At 41.1% G+C, this 13,495-nt stretch overlaps 1 protein-coding gene across 1 annotated transcript in view; it reads left to right on the top strand.

Annotated features, from left to right (window-relative positions):
- ZFP64 (ZFP64 zinc finger protein) overlaps nt 1–10,531 on the top strand; it is a 10,771-nt gene extending 240 nt beyond the window's left edge. The window contains exons 2-6 of the mRNA XM_019548146.1: nt 270–509; nt 2,330–2,491; nt 3,517–3,579; nt 4,653–4,904; nt 7,859–10,531. Coding sequence (XP_019403691.1) covers nt 270–509; nt 2,330–2,491; nt 3,517–3,579; nt 4,653–4,904; nt 7,859–9,156 — 2,015 coding nt within the window. The 3' untranslated portion in view covers nt 9,157–10,531. The remainder of the gene's footprint in view (nt 1–269; nt 510–2,329; nt 2,492–3,516; nt 3,580–4,652; nt 4,905–7,858) is intronic.
- Nucleotides 10,532–13,495: the final 2,964 nt, after the last annotated feature.

The raw sequence follows: 13,495 nt of genomic DNA, 5'->3' as shown, positions 1-13,495 counted from the left end.
GCCCGCGGCGCGGCGCGGGGCGGGCCTGCGTTGTGGGGGCCGCGCTTGGGTTGCCACCCCCGGGGGAAATAGCCCCGTGCGTGATTAAAATACATGAATTCTTTATTAAACGCTGCATCCTTTTTCAAACGTGCTTGACTGCGCCCCCGTGTGCGAGACGGGGTGTCCCCCCGGGGTGCAGATCTTCCCTGCGTCAGGCCTGTCGGGGTGCTTGTGGCGTGGGGGCGGTTTGCGAGGCAGTGGCGTCGCCAACGTTCCCGTTTTTCCAGTTCCAGGAGGTACCACCGTCTTGGTGGAGCTCACCCCGGATATTCACATCTGCGGGATCTGCAAGCAGCAGTTCAACAACCTCGATGCCTTTGTCGCTCACAAGCAAAGCGGCTGCCAGCTGACCGGCGCGGCGGCTGGCGCCACGAGCACCGTCCAGTTTGTGTCCGAAGAAACGGTGCCGGCGACGCAGACGCAAACCACGACCCGGACGATCACCTCGGAGACCCAGACCATCACAGGTATTGCTGGGCGTTTTGGAAACGCCCCTCCCCGGGAGGGGCAGGAGAGTACTCAGACCCCTCCGTGCTAAAACACCGCTTCATACCCGAGCGTTCGTGTCGGTTTTGATGAAGAAACAAACTTAGCTTTGGTAGGACGCCAGCCACGTAATTTCAGGGTAAAAATGTGAGCCTGCTTCTGATGGCTTAAGTCTGAGGGCATGCATCATCAATTCATGAAAATGAATGAAAAGGAAAGTCGTTATTGGTGTCTCTATTGGTAATTGGACTGGAATTCAGTTTATTTTTAACAAAGGCCATGGTGAGAAATGCAGGGTGTGTCTACATGTGCAGCAGTAAACTGGTGCACATTGTGTTTATTACTCCTGAGTGTCACGTTTAAACATGTGCCGGGGACTGCAGTAGGTTGAGCTGAGTCGGAGCAGCCCCAGCTGGCAGGGGGCCCAGGAGGTCAGCTTGCCAGCCCGGGGCTGCTCCAGCCCAGCCCAGTGTGCTGCAGAGGGGCTGGCTGCGGTACGAGGACGCTTCAGCGTGGGGCTAGCCGGCAGGAGCCCCTGTACTGAAACACCCTTGTGGCCCAGCCAGCCCCGTTGGCATCTACACGTGCGTTGCTGTGGAGTAAAAAACTCCGCTATAGGAAAGTACTTGTATTTACAAGAACTAACCTACGGCAGAGTGAATTAATTTACTTCATTCTAATAACTGCATGTGTAGACACAGAGACGTTAACTGTGACGCTGGCTGGGCAACTCTGCAGTAAATGTCTCGTGTAGACAGGCCCAGATTTGCTGTAGTTCTCAGTCCAGGATATCCTTACGTGAGGAGACCAGTCTGCAAAAACTGCTCTCATAATTGCCTGGAAATGCTACCTGGTACTTAAGTCTTTGCAGGCAGTCAAGGCAGGTGTCTATCTGGCAAGCTTTTTAAGAAGGTGTGGAGTTTTATTTGCTAGTCACATAACATGTAATAGTAATGTGTATTCATGTTTTCAGGTGTGGGGCCTTATTTGGTTTGAACTAATTAGTCCACCTGTAATTTGGGCAGAGAGTTGGGAGGAGGAGAAAAGAATAGGATTTGTGAAAGACTGGGTAATCACATGAACCACAGTCAGGTATTACCTAATTTTAATAGTTTTCTGTGACTTAACGAGTTTCAAATGAGTGCTTAACTTTTCTGCTTCTTGTTAACTTTTTCCACCTGTCAGGTGAGGGGGCTTGTGTCTACCCATTTTAGGAGAGCGGTCAAGTTTTAATCCATTCAAAAGTCAGTGTTTTGCCTACAGATGTTTTATCTGACATTTTTATGAATAACTTCTAAAATCTTAAAGAGATTGGATTTGAAAAAAGGTAACATTTTTTCAGTTTGTTTTTGACAGTAGATTGTATGCAGCCAGTTTAACTATTCTTTCCCAGACTAGTCCCTTACAGCCCTTATCCTGCTAACATATAGGAACAAATATAACTTTTTTTTTTCACAAGAATAAAGCCTGCGCAGACAACAAAGAAAACAGACTAAACCACGAATCAGAGCCGTACAGGCCTTGAGCCTTTGCAAAGTCCTGCTGACTTCAGTATGACTGTGCACGGATGCAAGGAACTACCCAGGCAGAATATGCACCTTAGTCAAATTCTTTTTCCCTTTGTAGAGGACTTTTATGGGATAAGAGAGGAGAGAAAACAATTTTTAAAATAATAGGAATATATGGTTGTAAAACCAGGACTAAATGTGGAAGTGCTTAGTGTAATTAATTAAGGATTAGAGACGCACTGTATTACTGAGCAAATTCACACTGTATGAAAGTGAATGTTGTATGCATGTAGTTTCAGCTCCGGAGTTTGTTTTTGAGCATGGCTACCAGACGTATCTGCCCAGTGAAAGCAGTGAGCCTCAGACTGCTGCTATTGTCTCCCCACCACCAAAATCTCGTTCTAGAAAACCCGCTGCTTCACTTGCCCAAAAGAAACTGAACTGTTGCTACTCAGGTAAAGTCTTTCTTTTTTTTTTTTTTTTTGTTCATTTCAATGTAGTCATAAATATGTTAGGTCTGCTTGTTTCCATAAATCTAAGATAAAGAGAGTATAGATGATGACATGATAACAAGTTTACTTAGGCCTAGAATTTGCACCATCAGTCAGTAGGATTTTTGCCATTGATTTCAGAGTCAAGTCCTTAGGCTCTGTATGTCTCTGTATGTCAAGGCTCTGTATGTCTCAACAGGCCTGTCATATGGGCAGAGGGATACCTGCACTCATCAAAATGTAAGGCCTTATTTGTCTTCTGCCTTATTTGTTTTAATTATATTGATCATCAAAGTAACCATACAGTATTGAGAAAATTCATGCAAATGCTGAATTTACTTGCATACGACTTACCATGGGAGTAAGACCTGTTTGCTTGGGTAGTCCTCCCACTAATTTAAGTAGAGTTTACTATTTTGTTGTTCCAAATTCTTTCCGTCTCATTGAATGAATCTCATTTCAAAGCTTGTTGTACATTTGCATGCTGTTTAATCTGTATTTTCCTACCCAGCCCTCTGGACTCAGACAAAACTCTGAAGGAGTCATTTGTTAGCCTGGGCCTCAGTAGCATTAACCTGAGACCACACTTGAAATTAATGAGTCTCACCTTTATCCCCTCTGTATTGTAGTGTGCATCCCAAACCCCAGGCACATATTCCAAACTCTTTGTTTTAGAGCTTAGCACAAAAAAGACAGGGTGAGTTAATGCAAAGAATGATTAGTCTAGGAAGGTGTTAGAAAACTAAGAGTACTGTTGAAGGTAAATGTAAGGAAGCAAGATATAGACCTCATTTTCCAGGAATATTGAAGTCATCCCTTTTCAAAGTAAAAGAAGAAAAACGTGATGTTTTTTGATGCAAAAAACGTTAGAGTCCATTCAGAATCGTGAAGGCTCCTGAATTTGCCAAAGCATATGCTCTTGTTTTGTGAGTTGTCTTTGCCTTTAAATATCTAACTTTGTGTTGTCTGATATGACTTTTTGTTTTCAGGTTGCCAGTTTAAGACATCATATGGCATGAAAGATATGGAACGCCATTTAAGAACGCACACAGGTTAACCTCTAAAATTATTGGCTTCTGCTTCTCTTTCTTGTATGTTATCAACAGGTGTTTTCCCACAAAGGGTATTTACATAGTATAGCACTCATGGTCCACGAGCACAATTCCATCCCCTACCTTCCACTGCCCTTTGAATGAGCCAGGCCCCATTGGATGGTGCACACCACTCCTTTGTCAGCCCGATTGCAGTTTATACTGTCTCTAGCCATAAAGTTGAAAAACATCAGAACACTTTTCCTGCTTGTTTAAGGCTGTGATCAGATATGCCCACATATTAGTATCAAGTGATGTGAAGTGCGAATGGGCAGCTGTTTGTTAGTACCCTCAGCACTTATTCGTTGTTTCAGAAGTTGTTTCTTTTTTAAAGAAACGTACAGAAGATGTTATAGGGCAGTGGTGCTCAACCTTTTTCCCCAGCAGGCCAGATGGGCAGTGCCTGGTCTGACTGCAGGCCAGGTGGTGGTTCTGGTCCAGCTCCCAGGGCCAGCATGGCATCTGGCCATGTAGAGTGGGGCAGGGGGCAGCACAGCCTGAGCTCAGCCCAGCAGGGGAAGAAGGGGGCTTCCCTTTCCCACCCGCTGGGCTAGGTGATGTGATAAGAGGCATGAGGTAGCCTGGCCCAACCGGGAGGGGGAGAAAAAGGTATGGAATGGAGGCCATCCCCAAACCAGCACTGCAGGGGGAAGGGGATGTGGCCTGGCTCCAACCTGGCACTTGGGCCTTGGGTTATGGGAATTTAGCAGAGGGGAGTATGGCCATATTAATGGCCACTGCTTCCCTGCCACCAAATTTCCTAACCCATGGGAGCCCTGTTGTCAGATGCAAGGGCTCCATGGGCCAGAGGTTGAGCACCGCTGCTATAGAGCAGTGGGTTTTCAAAGTGTCTGCTGAATTGTGCTTGATCTGTTTGCATCTGCACAATGGGAAGAAAGTGGCTAGTGTACAGGTAGTGGAAAGCATAAATACTGCTGGTATAGGAGGCTTTTCAAAAATTAAGACTATACCTCTTTAAAAATTAGTCATTACAAAAATTCTTGTACCCTTAATACTGTTTTGTTTGCATTCAGGAGACAAGCCTCATAAATGTGAAGTTTGCAGCAAGTGCTTCAGTCGCAAAGATAAGCTGAAGATGCACATGCGTTCCCATACTGGGGTGAAACCTTACAAGTGTAAGCACTGTGACTATGCAGCTGCTGACAGCAGCAGTCTCAACAAGCACCAGCGCATCCACTCAAATGAGCGTCCATTTAAATGCCAGATCTGCCCTTATGCAAGCCGCAACTCTAGCCAGCTTACTGTACATCTCCGGTCCCATACTGGTAAGTAGATCTATAAGGATGGCCTTGGACATTATATTTGAAGGTGTTCAGGGCACATCTACATGTGCATTCATGTGCTTTAGTTATTCCACATTAAATCTAATACCTTCATTGTAAGGAAAATGCACATTAGCCTGTTTTAATGCGCATAAACTAAAGAGCGCAGGTTTTTTAGTGATACTTTAAGGCCTATTAAAATAAGCTAATGCACATTAAAACACACATGTAGATGCACCCTTAGGCTCTAAGTATATTCCCAGGATATGCCTAAGTGCTTCTGAGTATCCCATAAGGCTTTTATCTGCATCTTTAAAAACCCATTGTCTATAATAGAGAAGCTGAAATATTTTATGTCATTAGAACATAAAATCAAGCTAGTTAAACCAGTTTAACTCTGTAATGTAGATGCTCTTAACTTGTTTGGATTTCATAATTCAATTTATCCTTGCATTAGTAGATTACCAATTACATTAACAAGATATGGGCAGCAGCAATACAAGTTTCCTCATGCTGAATATATTTTCTATATATAGATCCTTCAGTCTCTGTTACGGTAAATCCCGCATGTTTTCCTGGTACTAAATTCATAATTCTTAAAGTCAAATTATTTTTGTAGATTCCTTTGTATTGGATTCTGTCATGCAGTTTGTTCTTATAAACAACTTGTCAAACTTCTCTGATACTGTTTGCCTCTGGGGTGTGTTGCTCATCACTTTCCCTAAGGTATTAGGTTGGTTTACAGATTGTTCTTTCTGTATTTGATTAGTTCTGTGAATTTTAGTTGCATGTTGTTATGATTCAGAGTTCATTAAATTAGCATTGACTAGCAGATTTTGATCCTGACATGAAGTTGTATACAGCAAGGGATTTATTTCCAGTGGATGAATAAATTCCTTGTGAAATGTAGAGGAGGGAAAAATAAAACCAATCTCTTACTCATGTAAGAGAGTGTTTCAGATTTGGGCCCAAGATTTTTAAATTTTCTCTGTCAACATCAAATGGTCTGAGGCCAGTTGTGTAATATAAAGCAGATCAATCTGCAAATTAGCAAATAAATGTATTACTCTCATTTGTCTTTCCTGGATTCTGCAATACGGTCAGCACAGTCACTATATGAAAATTGAGCCATTGAAATATGTACTATGTCTTCATCAGTAAAGTGGGTTAAAATTCAATTGCTGAGTCTTGCAATTCAGCTGAAAGAGTATATAGCTGGAGCTGTAAAATAAACTAGCCCAGCAAGCAGTGTATCTTCATTAATAAAATCTGTATAATAACCACAATACACCATGTATCTCAATTATTAAACAGATACATAGATTAGCACAGTAGGTCCCAACTTATTAAAAATATGTGCAACTAATTCAATGGCCTATGTAGTTGGATAAAAAAAGTATGCAAAATTATACAGCTATCACAAAGATCTATAAAATATTAACTTATAAATTAGCCATATGCTCTCATGATTATTAAAGAACAAAAACATTTATTGAACTTTCTGCATTTTATTTCTGTCTTTAATGGCACCCTTTATTGCTTTTTCCATCATGGAGTGATATATCCAAATGATACCTCACTCTTCAAGTGGTTCAGAGGAAAAACTGCCTGATAGATAACGGAAAAAAGTGAACCCTGTGGTTTTATGCATATTATTTAAGCAGCTGTTCGGGGGGTTGTTAATGACCATTCTTAAACATTTATTAGCCTGTACACTAGATTTGATTCAATGTTTATGGAACAAACAGATGTAAAGCTTAATTTGGTTGTATATAGTTGTGGCATGAGCCTACTAAGCCAAGGTTTAGTCCTTATGGTACAAATGTAAAATGAATGTTAAGTCTCTTCACTGAAGTAACAGACCACTCGTGAGCTACAAGTTGAACATGCACATTTGCAAGATCTGGCAGCCAAACACTTTGAGCCAAGTTTTCATCTGTGTCTGTTTTCTTGCCTTCATGCATATTCCCACAAAAATTGTGTACATGCACGTACTTTGCCAACACGTGTCTGCACAGATGGAAATTTCAAAAGAAAGGCCTCATACAGCCATTCAGTTTCTCCTGGGAGTGTCACTGCTCTCCCAAAAGAAAGCACAAGTATATAAATGTTAAGGCTTTTTATCCTAGAATAAAAATAGCCACTCCAGGAGAAAAGTAATCTGGGAACAACCAGGGTTAAATCACCCCCAGGAGAGCAAATGCTGGTAAGTTTTTTCTACAAGGAATATAAACCTGGGAGAATTCTCCCAGGTTATTTAAATGTGTGTAGACAGCCAGAGAGTCTCAAACTGATCCGTAGGAAGATGGTCTGTCACATAATGCAAAATCCTCTCACACTGCCAAGTTGCATTAAAAGACCAAAGGATACATGAAATCCTTCCCTAACATTACTGTGCAGGCATATGAAACATGCATCCACCTAGTATTTTTTTATCATTTGTATTCATGATTTGTTTCATATTTCTCTCTTCCAGTTGTTATAATGCTGCCATAATACAATTAAATTCCTCCTAATATAAAATGTAGTAAGTAACTCTCTCTAAACTTGGAGTACTCTTTGTGTATCTGTTTAGAAAATCTTATCTTGAAATGTACCAACAGAGTTAGGATTCCATCATGTTTGATTTAAATTGGTTAAAAGCATTAGTTTGAAATGATAGCCTTACTAATGAGAGATGAATGAGAAAATGCAGTAGCATGTCTTGGAGCAAGTGTTCTCATAAAATTAACTAGAATAGAGAACATTTGGGATGCAGATACCAAGAACTGCTGGTGCCTGCCAGCATGTTCTACTTTTTCTACATACAGAGTTCTCCATGTCGGGGTGTCCACTGTGTTGAATAAGGTGCATATGCCAGTTTAAACTTTTGCAGTTTTTTTAGCTTTAAGCCTCCCCAAGATGTACTGTGAATCTTGGCTTGACTCTTCTAATTTAAATGCATAATTTGTTGACAGGAGATGCCCCCTTTCAGTGTCAGATGTGTCCTGCTAAATTTAAAATCAACTCAGACTTGAAGAGGCACATGCGTGTACACTCTGGGGAGAAGCCTTACAAGTGTGAGTTCTGTGACGTCCGCTGTGCCATGAAAGGGAACTTGAAATCGCATATCCGCATCAAGCATAGCATGGAGAATACCCTCAAGTGTCCAGAGTGTGAATTCCAGTGCGGAAACAAAACAAGCCTTCGGCACCACATCCGAACCCATCAACCTGAGCAACCAGTGAAGTGTTCAGAGTGCAACTACTCTTGTTCCAGCAAAGCAGCTCTCAAGGTACATCAGAGAATTCATTGCAAGGACCGCCCTTTCAAATGTGACTTCTGCAGCTTTGATACAAAACAGCGGAGCAATCTGACGACACATGTGAAGAAAGCTCATGGGGACAAAGTCAAGGCCAAGAAGCAAATCTCAGAGAAGAAGGAGGGAGATAAGACAAAGCAGAGCACCTCCAGGCAAGTAGCCAGGTTAGATGCCAAGAAGGCATTTAAATGTGACCTGTGTGAAGCTTCCTTTGTCCGAGAAGATTCTCTCAGGAGCCATAAGAAACAGCACAGCATGTATAATGGGACTAAAAATAATGAACTGGCTGTTTTGCAGCTCCAGATGGATCCCAGTAGGCAAACCAGTGCCCCTATTACTGTCAGTCACCTACAGGTTCCACTTCAGGCTGCCCAGGTCTCTCCATACAGTGAGGGAAGGGTCAAGATTATTGTGGGCCATCAGATGCCTCAGGCGAATAGTATTATTCAGTCTGCATCGGTAAATGTGGTGCCTCCCGCACTGGTTAGCCAGAATCAGGAAGGCCTCTCTGCCAATAGCCGGTTGCAGCTGCTGGGCCAAGTCAGTTTGCTGGCACCTCCCCCACCAGTGTCTCAGGGTGAAACTGGGTCAGTGGCACAGCCAGCAGTTCTTCTCACAGCCCATGACCAAAGTGATGGCAGTGCTCTACACCAGACACTGATTCCTGCTGCTCCAGTCAGTGGTCATGAGGCTTCAGCAAACCAGGCTTTCATCACCAGTTCTGGCATCAGCTGTTCTGACCTGGAAGGTCTCAATGCTCTGATTCAGGAAGGAGCAACAGAAGTGACTGTGGTTAGTGATGGGGGTCAAAGTATCACTGTATCTACTTCAGCTCCTCCACCTCCCATCTTTTCCTCATCCTCTCACACAGACACACCAAAGCAAACCTACTCCATCATTCAAAACGGAGCCCATACAGCTTTACTGTGTCCTGCAGACTCCATACCAGATTAGATTAAAAAAAAAATTCCTTCCAGATATTCTTGCCAGATCAAATTCAGCCCTAAGAACTGTGCCCCATGAAGTCTCATTGAAGCCATTGGACCAGTTTGCACATGAAGTCATACGAGTACAGTAGCCTTGCACATGCCAAAAAAGTTTGTGCATAATTATGTGCAGAGGAAATTAGAGGCTGTAATCGCTGAAAAATTGTCCCTGATTATTGATAGACCTATTTAAAGTTTAATTAATTTTCCAGAGCAGATTTTTTCTTGTGCAACGTTTAACTTTATTTAAATAGAACAATAAATGTTTTCCATCAAATGCAAAGAGCACCTTACCTTATGATATAATTTACCTTCATGATTAAGTTACTCATTCTTTTCATGTGAAAAGAAAGGCAGAAGCAACCAACACCATTTGGGACATAGTTTTCAAATGGAACCAGTTTGAAGTCACTGCACTCATTGTGGGTGTTTTGTTGCATAGCTCACTGACCTCACATAGAAGGAGCTAGCTTCAGTCTCTGCATCACTAGGTATAGAATACAATCAAGCAAAGCATTTAAGTACACGCTAGTCCCGCTGATTTCAGTGGAAGTAATCATACATGTAACTTGAATGTATGTTGACTTTTGCTGGATTAGGGGAGTAAAGAATACTACCATTGTGGTTTACCTCGCTGGTATTTTCCATCTCTCACACAGCAAAAAACAGTGGTTATTCTGCTTTTTGTTAGGTACCACAATAAACAGCCATTCACAATTTTTTATTAATTCTCACACAATACAAATTGCTAGGCATAAGTCATATTGGATCTGATCTACTGTTGACATGCTGCTGGTTGCATAAAACATAATCATTCAACATCAAAAATAATTTTGGCTCCAGTCCCATTGAACCTTATGCATGTGTTTAACTTGACTCTTGAATTGCTTGCAAGACTTGGGCCTCAATTTGTAACTGTGAATTTATTTATTTCAAATGTGACTTCAGAACAGAGATAAAAAAAAACAGGATGAATTGTTAAAAAAGCTGGAGCTTAATTATCAGTCATCCAGTACCCTGTGGCTTTCATTGTCCTATATCCAGATTTTTCTAAACTGCTCATGCATACTGAGCTTGTTTAAAAAATTCTGGCCATTTATTTGGAAACCTGTGTACCTTTAAATGCCTGGCATGTGGGTGCAAAATGGAATATTTAAAAAAAAAAATTGGATTGATCTAGAACCCATTGAACTTGAAAGGATCACCATTGACTTCTGTGAGCTCTGGATTGGGCTCTGGGCCCACTTCTGAGCCCAACTTTCTGAACAATAAATCTCTGAAGTGTCAGACATGGTCATATCATAATGGCATCTCTTTGTATGTGTACAAAAAGATGACACACCTAAAAAACTTAAATGTATTTTCCAAGTTCCTGCTGTTATGATAATTTGGCACAGGGCCACTAGCCAGTTCTGACTGATATAGCATTTTCTGGGAATTAATAAAGTGGCTTTAGGATTTTGTTTAGTGGTGCATTCAGAGTAATCACTACTGGACCAATTGATTGAAGTCAGAGTTGTCAGTGCTTAGCACCTTACCGGAGTAAGTTGCACAGGAATGTATTATGAGGTACTTCTTTAAAAGAATAATAATACAGTAAAATCGTTGTTATCCAGCATCCCCGGGGCAAGGGGATTGCCAGTTATGTAAAAATTCCAGTTATCTGAAATAACCCAGCAGGGTGGCAGCCGCACGTGGAGTAGCGGCAGTGGTGGGGGGCAACAGCGGGCACCGTGTGAGCTTTCCCCCACCCCCTCTCCGCAGCTGGCTAGCCGGCCGGAAATCCCAGTTAATAGAATTTCCGGTTACTTAAATGCCGGATAACAAAGATTTTACTGTAATATTAAGTCTACATCAGCAATGACTTACCATTGTGTCATAACAGAACTTTTATTCAAATCATGTATGCAACACAGTGATCTGTATCAGAATGCTCCTTGTTTAAAAAAATACAAATATATTTTTCCAAATATAGCCCTGCAGTTTGCTGTTGCTGTTTCTGTTTATTTTGGTGCACAAGTAACCTTTGCTTTTTAGATGTGTGCTGGAAAAAATACACGTGCTTTGTAAGCACGAGCGCAGGTAAGTGTTATATGTATTTATTTGTGGTTACTGGTCTCCAGTTTGCAAACTATCATTCTAGTGACATAGATCAAATGTTGTAATCTTTAGATCAAAATGCACTAGATTTGTATGCAGTCCACTCCTGTGTTCCCTCTGATAAAGCTGTATACAACTGTTCCCATATAAATGGTAAGTCTGAACTTTCTAAATTGTCAGATAACTGAGATGGGGGGGAAATGGTGTCGTTCAAATACAGTTGTACTGGGCCAGATGATCTTACTGCAAAGAGCAAGCACTTGAAATCATTTAATAGCAAACATAAATTTCTCCTTTTTCAAGACAACTCATTGACCTTCTAAAGCACTAATGCAATAGAGGAGGCTGTAAGCTTGATTCTACATCAATGGAAATGCATGGAACCGCTCCTATTGTCTTCAGGGGGAAGAGCAGGCCCCATTGTCATATTTGAGGACATGCAGCCAGAGAGGAACAATGAAAGCAAACTTGACAAGTCGAGCCCTAGTAACTAATGCCCGGTTTAAGCAAATATCATCTGCCTTGATTGAGTGTCTGATCATCAGCATGATGCAGTCAGCCTGTTTGGATTTTTGTGTAACAACATTTAACATCCTTATAACGTCATAACTTTTAATGTGAGGTCAAAATGTTTGTCCTAATGCACAGGTATAGTGATTTTTCTTACTGTAGCTCAAAGAAATGCCTTGCTACATTTTTTTTGCCTAATACAAATGCACTGAAATTGGAATTTGAAAATTCAGGTCAGTTTTCATGTCCCTGTTTATATGCAGAAAGTTAATGTACGTAGCATTCCACAATTTGAACTCCAAAGTGATAATGAAGTAGTTTTATATCATCTATAGGTGGCACTAGAGATCAGGATAAAATTTAAGGTTGGCCAGTTCTACTTTAAGTCCATACACTTTTATGAAAGAAACTTCATAGTTCTCTGCTTTCAGTTGTTCTGCAGGTAGAACTGTAAAAGCACTTGTAAAACAAATGGCAAGAAGTTGCAGGAAGCTTGGAAATGCAAACACTGTTACAATTATCAATATTTTAAGAACAACAAAAACAGCAAAGACAAAAATGAGCAAAAATGTGTTGTCACTTAATACAGAGCAAATTTGTAGCCAGAAATTAGACAATTTAATGCAAAAGTACAGAAAAGTAACTTTAAAAACTCTCTTCGGTATTGGGAGGGTGATTGTGTAATAGAAATTCAGCAATAGGCGGTTTAGGTCAAAATTGTCTGCATTTACGTTTATGCATTCTTGCACCAATGACCCCAAGACCCTAATGCTAAATGTAATGTCCAAGTTGTGTTGCACAGTTCTGTTACACGCCTTGCAGTTTCTCAGAACAGGTTTGTTTACCTTTTCAAGTAGGAAACCAGTAGATTTATGTCATATTATGAATGCTAACCCTTCATGTTGGTCTTACCTATCATTGTAAGATAAACAGGAAAGATAACAAAATGGTGAGAATGAATAGACAAAGGCATACTACTCTTTTCTTCAACACTGTTTAGCATTACACTTACAGAAACGATCTGTAAAACTGAGCTGGGGGGGTCCCTTCTACATTAGAAAAAATATCCCATAGCCAAGCCTTAAATAGGGTCAGTACGTTTTTTTTTTTTTTTTAATCCCTTTGGCTTCTCAGACAAGAGATGCGAAAATGCCATCGTGACCGTTATGCAAGAAGGCTGGCAGAAGCATATTGCTTTAATGGCTTGCATTTGTTTAATATGTTCGTGCTGCTATCAACTGAACTCTCTTTCCCTTGAGAGAACATGTTAATTCATAACAAGTGTATATTCTGGAGCTTGCGTGTTTTTCTTGAGTACCATGGATTCATACATCCTCCTGGAGCTCCGCCGCAATCATTGGGATCTCAAACAATTTGTCTTTATTTCCATGTGAAAATAATATTTGTTTGCACACAGCAGCTTTCACATGAGACTCTCTGTTTATGTATGCCTCATAACTATGCATGGTTGTTTTACTGTTGGCTAAACTAAAGCACAGAGTTTCTGATTTACTGAGCAACACATGGTGTGCTAGTGTCAGTCTAGTATAAAACCATTCTGGCTACTGAGCGAGACCTTCCGCTGTCTGTTAAATGGATTGTACTTGCATTGCACGGCAATAAAATCTGTTTATCTTTCAGAGGAACATAATAAGATGTTCAAAAGAAGTGAATTGAGAGCCTAATGTCCACTGACC

This window comes from Crocodylus porosus, unplaced genomic scaffold (genome assembly GCF_001723895.1).
Source record: "Crocodylus porosus isolate Cpor-Errol unplaced genomic scaffold, CroPor_comp1, whole genome shotgun sequence".
NCBI classification, from domain to species: domain Eukaryota; kingdom Metazoa; phylum Chordata; order Crocodylia; family Crocodylidae; genus Crocodylus; species Crocodylus porosus.
The sequence above is the reverse complement of the archived record's forward strand: the minus strand, read 5'-3'. Positions and strand labels throughout refer to the sequence as shown.